The 22,807-nt window shown below is 53.8% G+C and overlaps 2 protein-coding genes across 3 annotated transcripts; one reads left to right on the top strand and one right to left on the bottom strand.

Moving 5' to 3' along the window:
- Positions 1 to 18,465, bottom strand: LOC131574020 (Schwann cell myelin protein-like). The gene is given in 11 exon segments (XM_058828398.1): positions 1 to 26; positions 29 to 146; positions 247 to 319; positions 853 to 949; positions 2,197 to 2,303; positions 2,336 to 2,534; positions 5,793 to 6,053; positions 7,370 to 7,630; positions 11,244 to 11,540; positions 16,703 to 17,074; positions 18,248 to 18,465. Coding segments are annotated over 11 exon segments (1,854 nt in total). The 5' UTR covers positions 18,291 to 18,465.
- Positions 9,538 to 11,331, top strand: LOC131574018 (uncharacterized). 2 transcript variants are annotated; one of them, XM_058828395.1, is made up of 9 exons: positions 9,538 to 9,595; positions 9,647 to 9,748; positions 9,811 to 9,978; positions 10,041 to 10,080; positions 10,134 to 10,270; positions 10,364 to 10,383; positions 10,786 to 10,837; positions 10,912 to 11,078; positions 11,224 to 11,306. In XM_058828395.1, exons 1-9 carry the CDS (start codon positions 9,543 to 9,545, stop codon positions 11,271 to 11,273), a joined length of 789 nt encoding a protein of 262 aa, XP_058684378.1. In that variant the 5' UTR covers positions 9,538 to 9,542; the 3' UTR covers positions 11,274 to 11,306. The 2 variants fall into 2 exon arrangements, 1 of the variants encoding a protein (XP_058684378.1); XR_009276340.1 differs by lacking the exons at positions 9,538 to 9,595; positions 9,647 to 9,748; positions 9,811 to 9,978; positions 10,041 to 10,080; positions 10,364 to 10,383 and having other exon boundaries at positions 10,096 to 10,291; positions 10,797 to 10,837; positions 10,912 to 11,058; positions 11,224 to 11,331.
- Positions 18,466 to 22,807: the final 4,342 nt, after the last annotated feature.

The raw sequence follows: 22,807 nt of genomic DNA, 5'->3' as shown, positions 1-22,807 counted from the left end.
TCACTTGACGCGGATCTCGGCGTATTCGGGGGCTCCTCGGGGGGTCCCCGGGCGGGTTTGGGGGGAGGGGCGGGTTCGGGGGGCGCCGCCGGCCCCTCCCCCACCCCCAGCGCCCAGCGCCCCACGGCGCCGCGCAGCCACCGCGCCTGGGGGAGGGGCGGGGTCACGCCGGGGTCACTGGGACCCCCCCGTGGCCCCAAATCCCCTCCCCCACCCTCTCCGACCGCCCCTCCCCCACCCCCTCACCTGCAGGGGGCGTGGCTCCGGGTCCCGCCCCCCCGGGGGGGTCACCGGGGTCACCGCGGGGCTTCCCCGACGCCTTCCTGCAGGGGCGGGGTGGGGAGGGGGGGGCGTGGCCTCGTCAGCTTGACCACGCCCCTGTCCCTCCCTGAACCTCCCCCTTTGTGCCTCAGTTTCCCCTCTGATGGGCGTGGCCGGGTGTGGCTTGTTGTGGGGGCATGGTCAAGGGTTCATTTGCATAAAAGGGGGCGTGGCCCCCAGGGGTGTGTCCCATGATGGGCGTGGCCCTCGGGGGGGTACCCGGATGTGGGCGTGGCTTTATCGGGGCGTGTGCAAATGTGGGCGTGGCCTCTTGGGGTGTGTCCAATTGTGGGGCGTGGCCTCTCAGCTGACCCCACCCCCAGACCTGCCCCTCCCCCCCGTTTCCCCTCCCCCCCAGGTGGGCGTGGCCCCCCTTGTTCCCCTCCCCCCCCCGGGTGTTTCCCCTCCCCCCCAGGTGGGCGTGGCCCCATATTTCCCCTCCCCCCCATTTCCCCTCCCCCCCGGGTGTTTCCCCTCCCCCCAGGTGGGCGTGGCCCCCCGTGGGCGTGGCCGGCGGGGGGCGGGGCTGACTTGCGGCGGCTCTGGCTCAGGTAACAGACGAGGGCGATGACGACGGCGAAGGCGACGACGGCGCCCACGGGACCCACCTTGGCCCACACCAGCCCGGCTGCGGGGGAGGGGACAGGTGAGGCACAGGTGAGCCCCAGGTGAGGCTCCCGAGGGTGGGGGAGGGGTCCCACGGGTGGGGGAGGGGTCTCACAGGTGTGCCACAGGTGTTTCCCAGCCCCCCCTCAGCTCCTCCAGGTGTGCTCCAGGTGTCCCCAGGTGTGTCCAGGTGTGCTCCAGGTACCCCCCAGACCCCCCAGGTGTGCTCCAGGTACCCCCCAGGTGTCCCCAGGTGTGTCCAGGTGTGTCCAGGTGTGTCCCAGGTACCCCCCAGACCCCCCAGGTGTGCTCCAGGTACCCCCCTGGTGTATCCCAGGTGTGTCCAGGTGTATTCCAGACCCCCCCCAGGTTTATCCCCCAGGTGTCCCCCAGGTGTCTCCCAGCCCCCTCAGCTCCTCCAGGTGTGCCCCAGGTACCCCCCAGGTGTGTCCCAGGTGTCCCCAGGTGTCCCCAGGTGTGTCCCCAGGTGTCCCCAGGTGTCCCCAGGTGTGTCCCCAGGTGTCCCCAGGTGTGTCCAGGTGTGTCCCAGCCCCCCCAGGTGTGCTCCAGGTGTATCCCAGGTGTCCCCAGCTGTCCCCAGGTGTGTCCCAGCTGTCCCCAGGTGTGCCCAGGTGTGTCCCAGCTGTCCCCAGCCCCCCCAGGTGTCCCCAGGTGTGTCCAGGTACCCCCAGATGTGTCCCAGGTGTGTCCCAGGTGTCCCCAGCCCCCCCCAGGTGTCCCCAGGTGTGTCCCCACCCCTCACCTGGATGTTGGGAACCTCAGCTGCTCCCGGGCCTGCCCGTGCCGGTTTGTGGCGGCGCAGAGCACGGCCAGGCGCGGCTCCAGGTGTGTCCAGGTGTGTCCCAGGTGTGTCCCCAGGTGTCCCCAGCTGTCCCCAGGTGTCCCCAGGTGTGTCCAGGTGTATCCCAGGTGTCCCCAGGTGTCCCCAGGTGTCCCCAGGTGTGTCCAGGTGTATCCCAGGTGTCCCCAGGTGTCCCCAGGTGTCCCAGGTGTCCCCAGGTGTGTCCAGGTGTGTCCCCAGCTGTCCCCAGGTGTCCCCAGGTGTGTCCCCAGGTGTGTCCAGGTGTATTCCAGGTGTATTCCAGCTCCCCCAGGTGTCCCCCAGGTGTCCCCAAGTGTCCCCAGGTGTGCTCAGACGTGTTCACGTGTATCCCAGGTGTGTCCAGGTGTATCCCAGGTGTCCCCAGGTGTCCCCAGGTGTGTCCCCAGCTGTCCCCAGGTGTCCCCAGGTGTGTCCCCACCCCTCACCTGGATGTTGGAACCTCAGCTGCTCCCGGGCCTGCCCGTGCCGGTTTGTGGCGGCGCAGAGCACGGCCAGGCGCGGCTCCAGGTCCCCTCGCAGGGTCAGCACGGCGCTGACCACGGCTCCGGCCGCTCCTCCGGCCACCCGGGGGTCACCCCGGGGGTCACCCCGGCCCCTCCCCCGGTCAGGGCGAAGTCCCGGTGTCCCTCGGCCACGGTGGCGTTGAGCGAGGGCAGCTCGAAGGTCACCGAGGGCGCGGGGACGGCGGCGGCGGCGCAGACGCAGCGAGCGGAGCCCTGGGGCAGCGGGGAGCAGCGGGACTCGGGGAGCACCACCGGGGGGTCTGGGGATAGAAAATGGGGTGAATTCCGGGGATTTTGGGTGTTTTGGGGTGATTTCAGGGGATTTTGGGGTGTTTTGGGTGGGTTTTGGGGGTATTTGGGGTTTGGCGGCGGCGCAGACGCAGCGAGCGGAGCCCTGGGGCAGCGGGGAGCAGCGGGACTCGGGGAGCACCACCGGGGGGTCTGGGGGTGAAAAGAGGAGATTTTGGGGTGAATTCGGGTGATTTCGGGTGTTTTTGGGGTGATTTCGGGTGTTTTTGGGGTGATTTGGGGTGTTTTGGGTGGGTTGTTTGAGGTTTGGGGGGCGCAGACGCAGCGAGCGGAGCCCTGGGGCAGAGGGGAGCAGCGGGACTCGGGGAGCACCACGGGAGGGTCTAGGGACAGAAAATGGGGTGATTTCAGGGGATTTTGGGTGTTTTGGGTGTTTTGGGGTGATTTCAGGGGATTTTGGGTGTTTTTGGGGTGTTTTGGGTGGGTTGTTTGGGGTTTGGGGGGCGCAGACGCAGCGAGCGGAGCCCTGGGGCAGCGGGGAGCAGCGGGACTCGGGGAGCACCACCGGGGGGTCTGGGGATAGAAAATGGGGTGATTTCAGGGGATTTTGGATGTTTTGGGTGTTTTGGGGGTGATTTCAGGTGATTTCGGGTGTTTTTGGGGTGTTTTGGGTGGGTTGTTTGGGGTTTGGGGGGCGCAGACGCAGCGAGCGGAGCCCTGGGGCAGCGGGGAGCAGCGGGACTCGGGGAGCACCACGGGAGGGTCTAAGGACAGAAAATGGGGTGATTTCAGGGGATTTTGGGTGTTTTGGGGTGATTTCGGGTGATTTCAGGGGATTTCGGGTGTTTTTGGGGTGATTTTGGGGTGTTTTGGGTGGGTATTTGGGGTTTGGGGGGCGCAGACGCAGCGAGCGGAGCCCTGGGGCAGCGGGGAGCAGCGGGACTCGGGGAGCACCACCGGGGGGTCTAGGGACAGAAAATGGGGTGTTTTGGGGTGAATTCGGGGGATTTTGGGTGTTTTTGGGGTGTCTTGGGTGGGTTTTGGGGGTCTCTGGGGTTTGGGGGGCGCAGACGCAGCGAGCGGAGCCCTGGGGCAGCGGGGAGCAGCGGGACTCGGGGAGCACCACGGGAGGGTCTGGGGATAGAAAATGAGGGATTTTGGGGTGAATTCGGGTGATTTCGGGGTGATTTGGGCTGGTTTTGGGTGTTTTGGGGGTGTTTTGGGTGGTTTTGGGGTGATTTTCGGGTGTTTTGGGTGGGTATTTGGGGTTTGGGGGGCGCAGACGCAGCGAGCGGAGCCCTGGGGCAGCAGGGAGCAGCGGGACTCGGGGAGCACCACGGGAGGGTCTGGGGATAGAAAATGAGGGATTTTGGGGTGAATTCGGGTGATTTCGGGGTGATTTGGGCTGGTTTTGGGTGTTTTGGGGGTGTTTTGGGTGGTTTTGGGGTGATTTTCGGGTGTTTTGGGTGGGTATTTGGGGTTTGGGGGCGCAGACGCAGCGAGCGGAGCCCTAGGGCAGCGGGGAGCAGCGGGACTCGGGGAGCACCACCGGGGGGTCTGGGGATAGAAAATGAGGGATTTTGGGGTGATTTCCAGGGATTTCGGGTGTTTTGGGGTGATTTCAGGTGTTTTTGGGGTGTTTTGGGTGGGTTGTTTGGGGTTTGGGGGGCGCAGACGCAGCGAGCGGAGCCCTGGGGCAGCGGGGAGCAGCGGGACTCGGGGAGCACCACCGGGGGGTCTGAGGATAGAAAATGGGGTGTTTTGGGGTGAATTCGGGGGATTTTGGCTGTTTTGGGGTGATTTCGGGTGATTTTGGGGTGTTTTGGGTGGGTTGTTTGGGGTTTGGGGGGCGCAGACGCAGCGAGCGGAGCCCTGGGGCAGCGGGGAGCAGCGGGACTCGGGGAGCACCACCGGGGGGTCTGGGGATAGAAAATGAGGGATTTTGGGGTGAATTCGGGGGATTTTGGGTGTTTTGGGGTGATTTCGGGTGATTTTGGGGTGATTTGGGTGGGTATTTGGGGTTTGGGGGCGCAGACGCAGTGAGCGGAGCCCTGGGGCAGAGGGGAGCAGCGGGACTCGGGGAGCACCACGGGAGGGTCTGGGTGAGAAAATGAGGGATTTTGGGGTGAATTCGGGGGATTTTGGGTGTTTTTGGAGGAATTTGGGGAGTTTTGGATCGATTTTGGGGTGTTTTGGGGCTATTTGGGGGGCGCAGACGCAGCGAGCGGAGCCCTGGGGCAGAGGGGAGCAGCGGGACTCGGGGAGCACCACGGGAGGGTCTGGGGACAAAAAATGGGGTGATTTCAGGGGATTTTGGCTGGTTTTGGGTGTTTTTGGGTGTTTTTGGGTGTTTTGGGGGTGTTTTGGGTGTTTTGGGGTGATTTCGGGTGTTTTGGGTGGGTTGTTTGGGTTTTGGGGGGCGCAGACGCAGCGAGCGGAGCCCTGGGGCAGCGGGGAGCAGCGGGACTCGGGGAGCACCACCGGGGGGTCTGGGGGTGAAAATGGGTGATTTTGGGGTGATTTTGGTGTTTTTGGGATGTTTTGGGGTGTTTTGAGGGGTCTGGGGTCTCTAGGGAGGGAAGGGACAGAGGGTTGGGTGGTTTGGGGACATTGGGGACACTGGGTGGGGGAGAATTCCCCAATTTTCCCTCCCAAAATCCCCATTTTTCACCCCAAAATCCAATTTTTCCCCCGTTTTTTCCCAAAATCCCGTTTTTTTCCCCCAAAACTCACACTCCACGGTGAGGTCGAAGGCCAGGCTGCTCTCCCTGTCCCTTTTCCCCCCAAAACCCCCTCTTTTTCCCCATTTTCCCCCATTTTTCTCCCCAAAAACTCAATTTTTTCCCATTTTTTCCCCGTTTTTTCCCATTTTCCCCCGTTTTTTCCCCAAATCCCATTTTTTTCCCCCAAAACTCACACTCCACGGTGAGGTTGAAGGCCAGGCTGCTCTCCCCGTGCAGGTTCTCTGCCCTGCACAGGTACTCCCCATTTTTTACCTGGTTTTTTACCCCAAAATCCCCATTTTTCCCCATTTTTTCCCATTTTTTCCCCGTTTTTTCCCAAAATCCCAGTTTTTTCCCCCAAAACTCACACTCCACGGTGAGGTCGAAGGCCAGGCTGCTCTCGCTGCCCTTTTCCCCCCAAAACCCCCTCTTTTTCCCCATTCTTTTCCCAAAATCCCCATTTTTCCCCCATTTTTTCCCCGTTTTTTCCCATTTTTCCCCGTTTTTTCCCAAAATCCCGGTTTTTCACCCCATTTTCGTGCTCACACTCCACGGTGAGGTTGAAGGCCAGGCTGCTCTCCCCGTGCTGGTTCTCTGCCCTGCACAGGTACTCCCCGGCGTCGCCAGGTGAGGCCTGCGGCACCTGCAGCGTCACCTGCGCCTCGTAGACGGCGGCGGCCAAAACGCGGCGCCCGCGGCTCAGGGTGACGATGGGGGCGGGGTGGCTGCGGGCGCCGCAGGTGAGGGACACCTGCTCACCTGCCAGCACCCACAGGGTGCCGTTCAGCACCGGGGGGCGCGGGGAGTCTGTGGACAGGTGACACAGGTGAGATCAGACAGGTGACACAGGTGAGACAGGTGTGATGTGACACAGGTGACAGTGACATTGGACAGGTGACACAGGTGATACTGGATGGGTGACATTGGACAGGTGACACTGGGCAGGTGAGGGACACCTGCTCACCTGCCAGCACCCACAGGGTGCCATTGAGCACTGGAGGGCGTGGGGAGTCTGTGGACAGGTGAGACAGGTGAGATCAGACAGGTGACACTGGACAGGTGACAGTGACATTGGACAGGTGACATTGGACAGGTGACATTGGACAGGTGACACTGGGCAGGTGAGGGACACCTGCTCACCTGCCAGCACCCACAGGGTGCCGTTCAGCACCGGGGGGCGCGGGGAGTCTGTGGGGGAGGGGACAGGTGAGATCAGACAGGTGAGACAGGTGAGACAGGTGAGACAGGTGAGATCAGACAGGTGAGATATGGACAGGTGACACAGGTGACATTGGACAGGTGACACAGGTGACATTGGACAGGTGACACTGGGCAGGTGAGGGACACCTGCTCACCTGCCAGCACCCACAGGGTGCCGTTCAGCACCGGGGGGCGCGGGGAGTCTGTGGACAGGTGAGATCAGACAGGTGACACAGGTGAGACAGGTGTGAGGTGACACAGGTGACACAGGTGACACTGGGCAGGTGAGGGACACCTGCTCACCTGCCAGCACCCACAGGGTGCCATTGAGCACCGGGGGGCGCGGGGAGTCTGTGGACAGGTGAGATCAGACAGGTGAGACAGGTGAGATATGGACAGGTGACACAGGTGACATTGGACAGGTGACACAGGTGACATTGGACAGGTGACACTGGGCAGGTGAGGGACACCTGCTCACCTGCCAGCACCCACAGGGTGCCATTGAGCACCGGGGGGCGCGGGGAGTCTGTGGGGGAGGGGACAGGTGAGACAGGTGGGAGGTGACACAGGTGACACATGGACAGGTGAGACAGGTGATTTCCCAGATGTGCCCCCAGGTGTCCCCAAATGTCCCCAGGTGTCTTTTTGGTGTCCCCAGGTGTGTCCCCAGGTGTCCCAGGTGTATTTTTGGTGTCCCCAGGTGTGTCCCAGGTGTCCCCAGCTCCCCCCAGGTGTGTCCCCAGCTCCCCCCAGGTGTGTCCCCAGCTCCCCCCAGGTGTGTCCCCAGCTCCCCCCAGGTGTGTCCCCAGGTGTCCCAGGTGTGTCCCCAGCTCCCCCCAGGTGTCCCCAGCTCCCCCCAGGTGTGCCCCAGGTGTCCCAGGTGTGTCCCCAGCTCCCCCCAGGTGTCCCAGGTGAGCTCTCACAGGCCACGTGCAGCTCCAGGCTCCGGTTGTTGCGGCCGTGCCGGTTCTCGGCCACGCAGGTGTAGGTGCCGCTGTCCTGGGGGCTCACCTGGGCCAGGTGCAGCCCCAGCGAGGGCACCCCCGGCTCCTCCCGCAGCACCTGAGCCCCCCGGAACCAGGTGAGCAGCGGGGGGGGGCGACCCTCGGCCGAGCAGCCCAAATCCACCGCGGAACCTTCCAGAACCTCCGTGGGGCCCGACACCTCCAGCACCTGCGGCTCGTCTGGGGGAGGGGACAGAGACCCCAAAAAACATCCTCAGGTGAGTCAGGGACCCCCAAAAACCTTCCCAGGTGAGTCAGAGACCCCCAAAAACCTCCCCAGGTGAGTCAGAGACCCCCAAAAAACATCCTCAGGTGAGTCAGGGACCCCCAAAAACCTTCCCAGGTGAGTCAGGGACCCCCAAAAACATCCTCAGGTGAGTCAGGGACCCCAAAAAACATCCTCAGGTGAGTCAGGGACCCCCAAAAACCTCCTCAGGTGAGTCAGGGACCCCAAAAACATCCCCAAACCTCCTCAGGTGAGTCAGGGACCCCAAAAACATCCTCAGGTGAGTCAGGGACCCCCAAAAACATCCTCAGGTGAGTCAGGGACCCCAAAAACCTTCCCAGGTGAGTCAGGGACCCCCAAAAACCTCCTCAGGTGAGTCAGGGACCCCCAAAAAACATCTCCAGGTGAGTCAGGGACCCCAAAAACATCCCCAGGTGAGTCAGGGACCCCAAAAACCTCCCCAGGTGAGTCAGGGACCCCCAAAAACCTCCCCAAACCTCCTCAGGTGAGTCAGGGACCCCCAAAAACATCCTCAAGTGAGTCAGGGACCCCAAAAACCTTCCCAGGTGAGTCAGGGACCCAAAAAACCTCCCCAGGTGAGTCAGGGACCCCCAAAAACCTCCCCAGGTGAGTCAGGGACCCCCAAAAACCTTCCCAGGTGAGTCAGGGACCCCCAAAAACCTCCCCAGGTGAGTCAGGGACCCCAAAAAACCTCCCCAAACCTCCCCAGGTGAGTCAGGGACCCCAAAAACCTCCTCAGGTGAGTCAGAAACCCCCAAAAACCTTCCCAGGTGAGTCAGGGACCCCCAAAAACATCCTCAGGTGAGTCAGGGACCCCCAAAAACCTTCCCAGGTGAGTCAGGGACCCCAAAAAACCTCCCCAAACCTCCCCAGGTGAGTCAGGGACCCCCAAAACCTCCTCAGGTGAGTCAGGGACCCCCAAAACCTCCCCAGGTGAGTCAGGGACCCCAAAAAACCTCCTCAGGTGAGTCAGGGACCCCAAAAAACATCCTCAGGTGAGTCAGAGACCCCAAAAAACATCCTCAGGTGAGTCAGGGACCCCCAAAAACCTTCCCAGGTGAGTCAGGGACCCCAAAAAACCTCCCCAGGTGAGTCAGGGACCCCCAAAAGCCTCCTCAGGTGAGTCAGGGACCCCAAAAAACCTCCTCAGGTGAGTCAGGGACCCCAAAAACCTCCCCAGGTGAGTCAGGGACCCCCAAAAACCTTCCCAGGTGAGTCAGAGACCCCCAAAAACCTCCCCAGGTGAGTCAGAGACCCCCAAAAAACATCCTCAGGTGAGTCAGGGACCCCCAAAAACCTTCCCAGGTGAGTCAGGGACCCCCAAAAACCTTCCCAGGTGAGTCAGAGACCCCCAAAAACCTCCCCAGGTGAGTCAGAGACCCCCAAAAAACATCCTCAGGTGAGTCAGGGACCCCAAAAACATCCCCAAACCTCCTCAGGTGAGTCAGGGACCCCCAAAAACCTCCCCAGGTGAGTCAGGGACCCCAAAAACATCCTCAGGTGACTCAGGGACCCCCAAAACCTCCCCAGGTGAGTCAGGGACCCCCAAAAACCTTCCCAGGTGAGTCAGGGACCCCAAAAACCTCCTCAGGTGAGTCAGGGACCCCAAAAACATCCTCAGGTGAGTCAGGGACCCCCAAAAACCTTCCCAGGTGAGTCAGGGACCCCAAAAAACCTCCTCAGGTGAGTCAGGGACCCCAAAAACCTCCCCAAACCTCCTCAGGTGAGTCAGGGACCCCAAAAACCTCCTCAGGTGAGTCAGAAACCCCCAAAAACCTTCCCAGGTGAGTCAGGGACCCCCAAAAACCTCCTCAGGTGAGTCAGGGACCCCCCAGGTGTGCCCAGATGTGGCCAGGTGTGTCAGAGACCCCTCCCCAGGTGTGTCCAGGTGTGTCCAGGTGTACCCCAGGTGTCCCCAGGTGTCCCCAGGTGTGTCCAGGTGTGTCCAGGTGTATCCAGGTGTCCCCAGGTGTATCCAGGTGTGTCCAGGTGTCCCCAGGTGTACTGAGGTGTATCTCAGGTGTTCCCAGGTGTGTCCAGGTGTACCCCAGGTGTGTTTTGATGCCCCCCAGGTGTGTCCAGGTGTACCCCAGGTGTATCCAGGTGTCCCCAGGTGTCCCCAGGTGTGTCCGGCTGTACCTACACTGCACATCCAGGGCCATTCCGGCGTTGAAGGCCAGGCTGGAGTTGGGCAGGGTCACCTGGCAGCGACCCCCAGGTACCCCCAGGTGTGTCAGGGACCCCCAGAACCCCTCCCCAGGTGTACCCAGGTGTACCCCAGGTGTGTCCAGGTGTATCCAGGTGTGTCCAGGTGTACTGAGGTGTACCCCAGGTGTACCCCAGCTGTCCCCAGGTGTGTCCAGGTGTATCCAGGTGTGTCCAGGTGTACCCCAGGTGTATCCAGGTGTCCCCCAGGTGTCCCCAGGTGTACCCCAGGTGTGTCTGGCTGTACCTACACTGCACATCCAGGGCCATTCCGGCGTTGAAGGCCAGGCTGGAGTTGGGCAGGGTCACCTGGCAGCGACCCCCAGGTACCCCCAGGTGTGTCAGGGACCCCCAGAACCCCTCCCCAGGTGTACCCAGGTGTACCCCAGGTGTGTCCAGGTGTATCCAGGTGTGTCCAGGTGTACTGAGGTGTACCCCAGGTGTACCCCAGCTGTCCCCAGGTGTGTCCAGGTGTATCCAGGTGTGCCCAGGTGTACCCCAGGTGTTCCCAGGTGTATCCAGGTGTGTCCAGGTGTACCCCAGGTGTACCCCAGGTGTACCCAGGTGTACCCCAGGTGTACCCAGGTGTGTCCAGGTGTATCCAGGTGTGTCCAGGTGTCCCCAGGTGTGTCCAGGTGTACTGAGGTGTATCTCAGGTGTATCCAGGTGTATCCAGGTGTACCCCAGGTGTGTCCAGGTGTGTCCAGGTGTCCCCAGGTGTACCCCAGGTGTCCCCAGGTGTGTCCAGGTGTGTCCAGGTGTACCCCAGGTGTGTTTTGATGCCCCCCAGGTGTCCCCAGGTGTGTCCAGGTGTACCCCAGGTGTGTTTTGATGCCCCCCAGGTGTCCCCAGGTGTGTCCAGGTGTACTGAGGTGTATCTCAGGTGTACCCCAGCTGTCCCCAGGTGTACCCCAGGTGTCCCCAGGTGTGTCCAGGTGTACTGAGGTGTATCTCAGGTGTACCCCAGCTGTCCCCAGGTGTACCCCAGGTGTACCCCAGGTGTGTCCAGGTGTATCCGGCTGTACCTACACTGCACATCGAGCGCCATTCCGGCGTTGAAGGTGAGGCTGGAGTTGGGCAGGGTCACCTGGCAGCGACCCCCAGGTACCCCCAGGTGTGTCAGGGACCCCCAGAACCCCTCCCCAGGTGTGTCCAGGTGTTCCCAGGTGTACCCAGGTGTGTCCAGGTGTATCCAGGTGTTCCCAGGTGTACCCAGGTGTGTCCAGGTGTACTGAGGTGTATCTCAGGTGTACCCCAGGTGTGTCCAGGTGTACCCCAGGTGTCCCCAGGTGTGTTTTGATGCCCCCCAGGTGTACCCCAGGTGTGTTTGGTTGTACCTACACTGCACATCCAGGGCCATTCCGGCGTTGAAGGCCAGGCTGGAGTTGGGCAGGGTCACCTGGCAGCCCACCCTGCGCCCCCCGTCCTCTCTCCGGGGTCGGAACCGCAGCCGCGCCACCACCGAGGCGGCCCCGGCCGCGTCCTCGCGCCACTCGCGCTCGGAAGCTTCCGGAAGCTCCTGGGCCCCCTCCCAGCGCAGCCGCGGCCGCTGGCGGGGACACGAGTCCGGAACGCGGCAGCGCAGCTCGGCCACGGCGCCGGCCACCAGCTCCCCCGGCAGCTCCAGCAGCGGCTCCTCTGCGGGGAGAAAACACCCAAAATCAGGGGGTTTATACCCAAAAATACCCTTTTTATACACCCAAACCCACGGTTTTTACACCCAAAAAATACCGCTTTTACACACCCAAAATCAGGGGGTTTACACCCAAAAAATACCGCTTTTATACCCCAAAAATTCCCTTTTTTACACAGCCAAAATCGCGATTTTTATATCCAAAAAATCCCGCTTTTGTACCCCAAAAATTCCCACTTTTATACCCAAAAATTCCCTCTTTTATACCTCAAAAAATCCCGCTTTTATACCCCAAAAAATCCCACATTTATACCCCAAAAATTCCCTTTTTTACACAGCCAAAATCAGGGGTTTTACACCCAAAAAATACCCCTTTTATAGCCCAAAAATTCCCACTTTTATACCCCAAAAATTCCCTTTTTTATCATCTGAAAATTCCTCTTTTTATACCCAAAAATTCTCTTTTTTACACTCCCAAAATCGCTCTTTTTATACCCAAAAATTCCCTTTTTTATCATCTGAAAATTCCTCTTTTTATACCCAAAAATTCCCACTTTTGTCATTCAAAAATTCCCTTTTTTACACAGCCAAAATCACGCTTTTTGTACCCCAAAATTCCCTTTTTTATCACCCAAAATTCCTCCTTTTACACCCAAAAAAATGCTGGAAAAATCCCAAAAATTCCTGGGAATAAAAATCCCAAAAAAATCCCAAAAAATTCCCAAAAATTCCCAAAAAATCCCAAAAAATTTAAAAAAAAAATCGAAAAAAAAAATTTAAAAAAATTTGAAAAAAATCAGAAAAAAATCAGAAAAAATCTGAAAAAAATTCAGAAAAATTCCAAAAAAAATCCGAAAAGTCCCCCAAAAATTCCCAAAAATCCCTGGGAATAAAAATCCCAAAATCCCCTTAAAATCCCTAAAAAAAATCCAAGAAAATCCCCCAAAAAATCAAAAAAAATTTGAAAAAAATAAAAAAAAAATCCAAAAAAAAATCGAAAAAAATAAAAAAAAAATCCCTGAAAAATTCCCCAAAATCCCAAAAAAATCCCTGAAAAATTCCCCAAAATCCCCTTAAAATCCCTAAAAAATACCCCAAAAAATCCCAAAAAAATCCGAAAAAAATTCGAAAAAATTCCAAAAACATCCAAAAAAAATCCCAAAAAATCCACAAAAAAATCCAAAAAATTCAGAAAAAAATCCAAAAATAAATCCCAAAAAAATCCAAAAAAATTAAAAAAAAATCCCAAAAAAATCCAAAAAAATTCCCAAAAAATCCACAAAAAAATCCAAAAAATTCAGAAAAAAATCCCAAAAAAATCCGAAAAAAAATAAAAAAAAAATCGAAAAAAATCCAAAAAAAATCCAAAAAAATTCGAAAAAATTCGAAAAAAAATCCCAAAAAAATCGAAAAAAAATGGGAAAAAATCCCAAAAAATTCCCCAAAAATTCCCAAATTCCCAAATTCCCAAATGTTCACTTACCCAGCACCTGGAGCGTGGTGTGCTCGCTGAAGCTGTACTGGTTGTACCCCCCCAGGTCCCCCCTGAACCCCAAATCCCCCTCCCCAAAAAAACCCAGAAAAATCCCTGAAAAAATCCCCAAAAATTCCCTAAAAATCCCTGGGAATAAAATTCCCAAAATCTCCTTAAAATCCCTAAAAAATACCCCAAAAAATCCCCAAAAAATCTGAGTAAAATCCAAAAAAATTCCAAAAAAATCCCCAAAAAATCCGAAAAAAAAATCGAAAAAATTCGAAAAAAATCCCAAAAAATCCCTGAAAAATTCCCAAAAATCCCCTTAAAATCCCTAAAAAATACCCCAAGAAATCCTCAAAAAAATCCAAAAAATTCAGAAAAAATCCAAAAAAAATCCCCAAAAAATCCAAAAAAATTCGAAAAAATTCGAAAAAAATCCAAAAAAATCCCAAAAAATCCCTGAAAAATCCCAAAAAATCCCCTTAAAATCCCTAAAAAAAACCCCAAAAAATCCAGAAAAAAATCCAAAAAATTCAGAAAAAAATCCAAAAAAAATCCAAAAAAAATCGAAAAAAAATCGAAAAAAATCCCAAAAAAATCCAAAAAAATTCCAAATAAAATTGAAAAAAATTCAGAAAAAATCCCAAAAAATTCCCAAAAATTCCCAGAATTCCCAAATTCCCAAATGTTCACTCACCCAGCACCTGGAGCGTGGTGTGCTCGCTGAAGCTGTACTGGTTGTACCCCCCCAGGTCCCCCCTGAAGTAATAACGCCCGGCCAGCTCCGGGCTCAGGGGGGGTCCCAATTCCAGGGAACAATCCCGAATTCCCGGATCCCCCAGGAGCCGAGCGCGGCCGGAGAAGCTCTCGTGGGCCCCCCCGGGATAAAAACAACCCCCAAAAACATCCCAAAAAATCCCCTCCAAAAAATCCAGGAAAAATAAAAAATAAATTGGGAAAGAAATTAAAAAAAAATGGAAAAAAAATGGAAAAAAATGGAAAAAAAATCGAAAAAAATCCCCAAAAATCCCTGTAAAATTCCCAAAAATCCCCTTAAAATCCCTAAAAAATACCCCAAAAGAATCCCAAAAAAATCTGAATAAAATCCAAAAAAATTCCAAAAAAATCCCAAAAAAATCCAAAAAAAATTCGAAAAAATTCCAAAAAAATCCAAAAAAATCCAAAAAAATCCCTGAAAAATTCCCAAAAATCCCCTTCAAATCCCTAAAAATTACCCCAAAAAATCCACAAAAAAATCCAAAAAATTCAGAAAAAAATCCAAAAAAAAATCCCAAAAAAATCCAAAAAATTCAGAAAAAAATCCAAAAAAAAATCCCAAAAAAATCCAAAAAAATTTAAAAAAAATCCCCAAAAAATCCAAAAAAATTCCCAAAAAATCCACAAAAAAATCCAAAAAATTCAGAAAAAAATCCCAAAAAAATCCGAAAAAAAATAAAAAAAAAATCGAAAAAAATCCAAAAAAAATCCAAAAAAATTCGAAAAAATTCGAAAAAAAATCCCAAAAAAATCGAAAAAAAATGGGAAAAAATCCCAAAAAATTCCCCAAAAATTCCCAAATTCCCAAATTCCCAAATGTTCACTTACCCAGCACCTGGAGCGTGGTGTGCTCGCTGAAGCTGTACTGGTTGTACCCCCCCAGGTCCCCCCTGAACCCCAAATCCCCCTCCCCAAAAAAACCCAGAAAAATCCCTGAAAAAATCCCCAAAAATTCCCAAACATCCCTGGGAATAAAAATCCCAAAATCTCCTTAAAATCCCTAAAAAATACCCCAAAAAATCCCCCAAAAATCTGAATAAAATCCAAAAAAATTCCAAAAAAAATTCCAAAAAAAATCGAAAAAATATCCCAAAAAAATCCCCAAAAAATCCCAAAAAATCCCTGAAAAATCCCAAAAAATCCCCTTAAAATCCCTAAAAAATACCCCAAAAAATCCCCAAAAAATCTGAATAAAATCCAAAAAAATTCCAAAAAAATCCCAAAAAAATCTCTGAAAAATTCCCCAAAATCCCCTTAAAATCCCTAAAAAATACCCCAAAAAATCCACAAAAAAATCCAAAAAATTCAGAAAAAAATCCCCAAAAAATCCAAAAAAATTCGAAAAAAAATGGAAAAAAATTGGGAAAAAATCCAAAAAAATTCAAAAAAAAATCGAAAAAAAATCCAAAAAAATCCCAAAAAATTCCCCAAAATTCCCAAAATTCCCAGATTCCCAGATCTCCACTCACCCAGCACCTGGAGCGTGGTGTGCTCGCTGAAGCTGTACTGGTTGTACCCCCCCAGGTCCCCCCTGAAGTAATAACGCCCGGCCAGCTCCGGGCTCAGGGGGGGTCCCAATTCCAGGGAACAATCCCGAATTCCCGGATCCCCCAGGAGCCGAGCGCGGCCGGAGAAGCTCTCGTGGAGCCCCCCGGGATAAAAACAACCCCCAAAAAAATCCCAAAAAATCACCTAAAAAAATCCAGGAAAAATGAAAAAAAAAATCGGGAAAGAAATTAAAAAAAATGGAAAAAAATGGAAAAAAAAATGAAAAAAAAATGGAAAAAAATCGAAAAAAAATCGAAAAAAACCCCAAAAAAATCTCAAAAAATCCCTGAAAAATTCCCAAAAATCCCCTTAAAATCCCTAAAAAATACCCCAAAAAATCCCAAAAAAATCTGAATAAAATCCAAAAAAATTCCAAAAAAATCCCCAAAAAATCCGAAAAAAAATCCGAAAAAATTCGAAAAAAATCCAAAAAAATCCCAAAAAATCCCCTTAAAATCCCTAAAAAAAAAACCAAAAAATCCAGAAAAAAATCCAAAAAATTCAGAAAAAAATCCAAAAAAAATCCGAAAAAAATCGAAAAAAAATCGAAAAAAAATCGAAAAAAATAAAAAAAAAATCCAAAAAAAATGGGAAAAATTCCCAAAAAATTCCCAAAAATTCCCAAAATTCCCAGAATTCCCAGATCTCCACTCACCCAGCACCTGGAGCGTGGTGTGCTCGCTGAAGCTGTACTGGTTGTACCCCCCCAGGTCCCCCCTGAAGTAATAACGCCCGGCCAGCTCCGGGCTCAGGGGGGGTCCCAATTCCAGGGAACAATCCCGAATTCCCGGATCCCCCAGGAGCCGAGCGCGGCCGGAGAAGCTCTCGTGGACCCCCCCGGGATAAAAACAACCCCCAAAAAAATCCCAAAAAATCCCCTAAAAAAATCCAGGAAAAAGAAAAAAAAATCGGGAAAGAAATTAAAAAAAATGGAAAAAAAATGGAAAAAAAATGGAAAAAAATGGAAAAAAAATCGAAAAAAAATCGAAAAAAAACCCCAAAAAATTCGAGAAAAATCAAAAAAAATTCCCAAAAATCCCCTTAAAATCCCTAAAAAATGCCCCAAAAAATCCCAAAAAAATGTGAATAAAATCGAAAAAAAATCCAAAAAAATCCCAAAAAATTCCCAAAAAAATCGAAAAAAAATCAAAAAAAAATCGAAAAAAATCCCAAAAAATCCCTAAAAAATACCCCAAAAAATCCACAAAAAAATCCAAAAAATTCAGAAAAAAATCCGAAAAAAATCCAAAAAAAATCGAAAAAAATTCGAAAAAAAATCCCCAAAAAATCGAAAAAAAATGGGAAAAATTCCCAAAAAAATCCCCAAAATTCCCAGAATTCCCAAATTCCCAGATCTCCACTCACCCAGCACCTGGAGCGTGGTGTGCTCGCTGAAGCTGTACTGGTTGTACCCCCCCAGGTCCCCCCTGAAGTAATAACGCCCGGCCAGCTCCGGGCTCAGGGGGGGTCCCAATTCCAGGGAACAATCCCGAATTCCCGGATCCCCCAGGAGCCGAGCGCGGCCGGAGAAGCTCTCGTGGACGCCCCCGGGGCGGGACCGAGCCACCACCGGGGGGTAACTGCGGGGGTAGGGGCTCCCAAAGAACCAGAGCCCCTGGACCGAGCCCGGGCGCAGCTCCTCGGGGAAGGAGAAACGGCACGGGATGGAAACGCAGGATCCCGATAATCCCGACACCGCCGGGGGCATCCAGGCGGCCCAGGAGGCGGCCAGGAGTCCTGGGAAAAGGGGAAAAATGGGAAAAGTGAGAAAAAACGGGAAAAAAATGGGTTAGGAGTTCATAGGATGGGGTTTGGGGTGAATAATGGTCCAAAAATGGGAATTTTGGGGGGTTTTGGGGTCTCAGAGTGGCCCAGGAGGCAGCCAGAATTCCTGGGAAAAGGGGAAAAATGGGAAAAGTGAGAAAAAACAGAGAAAAAACTGGGTTAGGAATGGGAAAAATGGGAAAAAATGGGATTTGGGGTCAAAAAAATGGGGATTTGGGGTCAATAATGGTCTAAAAATGGGAATTTTGGGGGGTTTTGGGGTCTCAGAGCAGCCCAGGATTCCTGGGAAAATGGGAAAAATGGGAAAAGTGAGAAAAAACGGGGAAAAAACTGGGTTAGGAGTGGGAAAAATGGGAAAAAACGGGGTTTGGGGTCAAAAAAATGGGGATTTGGGGAGGTTTTGGGGGGTTTTGGGGTCTCAGAGTGGCCCAGAATTCCTGGGAAAACGGGAAAAATGGGAAAAATGAGAAAAAATAGGGAAAAAATGGGTTAAGAGTATGAAAAATGGGATTTGGGGTAAAAAAAACGGGAATTTGGGGTCAATAATGGTCTAAAAATGGGAATTTTGGGGAGGTTTTGGGGTTATTTTGGGAATTTTTTGGGTTATTTCGAGGGTTTGGGGATTTTTTGGGGTAATTTTGGGAATTTTTTGGTTCTTTGGGGAATCCCGGGGGGTTCTGAGGGAATTTTGGGACGATTTCGGGGAAGTTTTGGAGTTTTGGGGGAATTTTGGGAATTTTTGGGGATTTTTGAAGGATTTTGGGGCTTCTTTAGGGAATTTTGGGGGGATTTAGGAGTTTTTAGGGGATTCTTGGGGTTTTTTTGGGATTTTGAGGGAATTTTGGGGGGATTTTGGGGGATTTTGGGAATTTTTGGGAGGATTTGGGGAATTTTTTGGGTTTTTGGGATTTTTTTTTATTTATTTTGGATTTTTTGGGGTTATTTTGGGGGTTTTGGGGTCTCTTTGAGGACATTAAAGGAGAATTTGGGGCTCCCAGTCCCTCCCAGTCCCTCCCAGTCCCTCCCAGTGCCCCCAGCCCCCAAACCAGTAAGGAAAAAGCCCAAACCAGTAAGGAAAAAGCCCAAACCAGTATAAACCAGTAAGCCCCCAGCCCCTCCCAGTACCTGGCGGCAGCAGCAGCAGCAGCAGCAGCGGCCGGGGGCTCATGGTGGCACTGGGGGGGGACACGGGGGTCACTCCAGTCCCTCCCAGTATCCCCCAGTGCCTCCCAGTATCCCCCAGTGCCTCCCAGTATCCCCCAGTGTCACCTCCCAGTGCCTCCCAGTCCCTTCCCAGTCCCCCCCAGTGCTCCCAGTTGCTCCCAGTGCTCCCAGTACCTCTCGATGTCACTATCCCCAGTGCTCCCAGTTCCCCCCAATCCCCTCCCAATGCTCCCAGTTCCCCCCAGTTCCCTCCCAGTGCTCCCAGTCCCACCCCAAATCCCCTCCCAGTATCTCCCAGTCCCCCCCAGTGGCTCCCAGTGGCTCCCAGTGTCACTGTCCCAGTGCTCCCAGTGGCTCCCAGTCACCCCCAGTCCCCCCCAAATCCCCTCCCAGTGCCCCCCAGTGGCTCCCAGTACCTCCCAGTATCGCTGTCCCTGCTGTCCCAGTGGCTCCCAGTGGCTCCCAGTCCCCCCCAGTTCCCTCCCAGTTCCCTCCCAGTCCCCCCCAGTTCCCGCCCCTCCCCCCCCGTGTCAGTCCCCAGTGTCCCCATTGTCCCTCCGGTCCCAGGCGGCGACAGCGGCGCCTCCCCCGCCCCTCCCCCACCCCGGGGTGACCCCCCTCGGGACCCCTCCCCCACCCCGGGACCCCCCCTGGGACCCCTCCCCCACCCTGGGACCCCCCCCGGGACCCCCCTGGGACCCCTCCCCCACCCTGGGACCCCCCTGGGACCCCCCGGGACCCCTCCCCCACCCTGGGACCCACCTGGGACCCCTCCCCCACCCTGGGACCCCCCCCGGGACCCCTCCTCCACCTTGGGACCCCCCCGGGACCCCTCCCTGCCCCTCCCCCACCCTGGGACCCCTCCCCCACCCCGGGACACCTCCGGGACCCCTCCCCCACCCTGGGACCCCTCCGGGACCCTCCCGGGACCCCCCTGGGACCCCTCCCCCACCCTGGGACCCCCCCTGGGACCCCTCCCCCACCCTGGGACCCCCCCATTTCCCCTCCCCCCCCCCGGGACCCACCCCGGGACCCCTCCCCCACCCTGGGACCCCCCTGGGACCCCTCCCCCACCCTGGGACCCCCCTGGGACCCCCCCGGGACCCCTCCCCCACCCCCGGGACCCCCCCATTTCCCCTCCCCCCCCCCGGGACCCCCTCCGGGACCCCTCCCCCACCCTGGGACCCCCCTGGGACCCCTCCCCCATCCTGGGACCCCCCTGGGACCCCTCCCCCACCCCGGGACCCCCCCGGGACCCCTCCCCCACCCCGGGACCCCCCCCGGGACCCCTCCCCCACCCCGGGACCCCCCCCGGGACCCCTCCCCCACCCTGGGACCCCCCCTCCTGCCCCTCCCCCACCCCGGGACCCCCCCATTTCCCCTCCCCCCCCCCCCGCCCCTCCCCCCACGCGCGGATTCCGCGCGCGCCGCGGGGACAAAGGGACAGTGTGACACCCGCGGGGGGAGGGGCGGGGGGAAACCGGGAATTCGGGGGGAAAAAAACGGGAATTTTGGGGAAAATCGGGAATTTTGGGGGGAAAATCGGGAATTTTGGGGAAAAATGGGAATTTGGGGGAGGAAAATCGGGAATTTTGGGGGGTCCCGGGAGGGATTTGGGGGGAAAAATCGGGAATTTTGGGGAAAAATCGGGAATTTTGGGGAAAAACCGGGAATTTGGGGGGGAAAATCGGGAATTTTCGGGAATTTCGGGAAGTTTGGGGGGTCCCGGGAAGAGATTTTGGGGAAAAAGCCGGGAATTCGAGGGGGAAAATCGGGAATTCGGGGGGAAAATCGGGAATTTGGGGGGGAAATTCGGGAATTCGGGGTGGAAGTCGGGAATTTTGGAGGAAAGTTCGGGAATTTCGGGGAGTTTAGGGGGGTCCCAGGAGGGATTTGGGGAAAAATCGGGAATTCGGGGGGGAAAATCGGGAATTTTGGGGAGAAAATTGGGAATTTGGGGGGAAATTCGGGAATTCGGGGGGGAAAATCGGGAATTTTGGGGAAAATCGGGAATTTGGGGGGGAAAATCGGGAATTTTGGGGAAAAATTCGGGAATTTGGGGGATCCTGGGAGGGATTTGGGGGGGGGGGGAAATCGGGAATTTTGGGAAAATTCGGGAATTTGGGGGAAAACCCGGGAATTCAGGGGGTCCCGGGAAGAGATTTTGGGGAAAAAAACGGGAATTTGGGGGGGAAATCGGGATTTTTTGGAGGAAAATTCGGGAATTTCCGGGAATTTCGGGGAGTTTGGGGGGGTCCCGGGAAGAGATTTAGGGGGGAAAAATCGGGAATTAGGGGGGAAAATTCGGGAATTTTGGGAAGTTTGGGGGGTCCCGGGAAGAGATTTTGGGGAAAATTCGGGAATTCGAGAGGAAAAACCGGGAATTCGGGGGGTTCTGGGAAGGTTTGGAGGTCCCGGGAAGGGAATTCGGGGGAAAAATTGGGAATTTGAGGAAAAACCGGGAATTTTCGGGAAGTTTGGGGGGTCCCGGGAAGGATTTGGGGGGGGAAATTCGGGAATTTGAAGGGAAAAATCGGGAATTCGAGGGGAAATCCGGGAAGTTTGGGGGAATTTCGGGAAGTTTGGGGAATTTCGGGAAGTTTGGGGGAATTTCGGGAAGTTTGGGGGAATTTCGGGAAGTTTGGGGGGTTCTGGGAGGGGATTTTGAAGGGAAATCCGGGAATTTTGGGGAATTCGGGAATTCGGGGGGTTCCGGGAAGGGATTTTGGGGGAAAATCCGGGAATTTTGGGGAATTTCGAGGAGTTTTTTGAGGATTTTAAAGGATTTTGAAGGAATTTGGGGGATCTTGGGAATTTTGGGGGGTCCCGGAAGGGATTTGGGGGAAAATCGGGGAATTTTGGGAAACCCCGGGAATTTTGGGGGATTTCAAGGAGTTTTTTGGGGTTCCAGGGGGGTTTTAGGAGGGAATTCCAGGAATTTTTGGGAATTCGGGAATTTGGGGGGTCCCAGGAGGGGATTTTGGGGAAAATCCGGGAATTTTGGGGATTTCAAGGAATTTTTGGGGAGGATCCCGAGGAATTCCAAGGAATGGGGGGGGGGAGGGTCCCACTCACCTCCCAAAATTCCAAAGGGGGAAGAAAATTCCCAAAAAATCCTCGGGGGGGGGTCCCCAAAGCTCCCAAATTCGGGGCCCGAGTGTGGGGGGAGGGGAAAGGGCCGGGATTAAATGGGGGGGGAGGGCGGGGGGAGGGGCTGGACCCGCCCCTCCCCCCCCCCGTGGCTCCCATTGTTCCCTCCCTTCTCCCCCTTTTCCCCCTTTTCCTGTTTTTCCCACTTTTCCACATTTTTCCCCATTTTTCCCATTTTTCCCATTTTTTTCCCATTTTTCCCCATTTTTTTCCCGATTTCCCCCCATTTATTCCCATTTTTCCCCCATTTTTTCCCACTTTTCCCCCATTTATTCCTGATTTTCCCCTCCATTCCTCCCGATTTCCCCAATTTCCCAATTTCCCTCCAAATATTCCCAATTTCCCCCATTTATTCCCAATTTTCCCCAATTTTTTCCCAATTTCCCCCCATTTATTCCCAATTTTTCCCGATTTTCCCCGATTTTTCCCAATTTTCCCCAATTTCCCCTCATTTATTCCCAGTTTCCCCCTTTTCTCCCCAATTTTCCCCAATTTCCCCCAATTTTTCCCAATTTTCCCCATTTTTTCCCCAATTTTTCCCAATTTCCCCCAATTTTTCCCGATTTTCCCCAATTTCCCCTCGTTTATTCCCAGTTCCCCCTTTCCCCCTCATTTTTCCCAATTTTCCCCAATTTTCCCCAATTTCCCACAATTTTTCCCATTTCTTCCCGATTGTTCCCGATTTTTCCCAATTTTTTCCCAATTTTTCCCGCTTTTTCCCAATTTTCCCCATTTTTTCCAAATTTCCCCCATTATCCCCCCAATTTTCCCGATTTTTCCCATTTTTTCCCAATTTTTCCCGATTTTTCCCGATTTTTCCCGATTTTCCCAATTTCCCCCATTTTCCCAATTTTTTCTCAATTTTTCCCGATTTTTCCCAATTTTTCCCAGTTTTTCCCGATTTTTCCCGATTTTCCCAATTTCCCCCATTTTCCCAATTTTTCCCGATTTTTCCCAATTTTCCCCATTTTCCCTGATTTTTCCCAATTTTCCCCATTTTTCCCAATTTTCCCCATTCTCCCCGATTTTTCCCAAATTTCCCCGATTTTTCCCAATTTTTCCCAATTTTTTCCCCAATTTCCCCCAATTTTTCCCGATTTTTCCCAATTTTCCCCATTTTTTCCCAATTTCCCCCAATTTTCCCGATTTTTCCCAATTTTTTCCCAATTTTTCCCAATTTTCCCCATTTTCCCCCCATTTTTCCCAATTTCCCCCATTTTTTCCAATTTTTCCCAATTTCCCCCATTTTTCCTGCTTTTTCCCAATTTTTCCCGATTTTTCCCGATTTTCCCCATTTTTCCCAATTTCCCTGTTTTTTCCCAATTTTTCCCGATTTTTCCCCATTTTTCCCCATTTTTTCCCAATTTTCCC

The sequence above is a fragment of the Poecile atricapillus genome, assembly GCF_030490865.1.
Source record: "Poecile atricapillus isolate bPoeAtr1 chromosome 32 unlocalized genomic scaffold, bPoeAtr1.hap1 SUPER_32_unloc_5, whole genome shotgun sequence".
NCBI lineage: Eukaryota > Metazoa > Chordata > Aves > Passeriformes > Paridae > Poecile > Poecile atricapillus.
Note: the sequence above shows the minus strand (reverse complement) of the source record. Positions and strands in the feature narration are given on the sequence as shown.

Bases quoted from the DNA above. Each gene is read 5' to 3' on its own strand.
- LOC131574018 (XM_058828395.1), top strand. From the start codon at position 9,543: ATGTGGCCAGGTGTGTCAGAGACCCCTCCCCAGGTGTGTCCAGGTGTG. The intron at 9,596-9,646 runs GTGTACCCCAGG...AGGTGTGTCCAG, and splicing joins GTGTGTCCAGGTGTGTCCAG to GTGTATCCAGGTGTCCCCAG. The intron at 9,979-10,040 runs GTGTGTCCAGGT...GGTGTACCCCAG, and splicing joins TGTACCCAGGTGTACCCCAG to CTGTCCCCAGGTGTGTCCAG.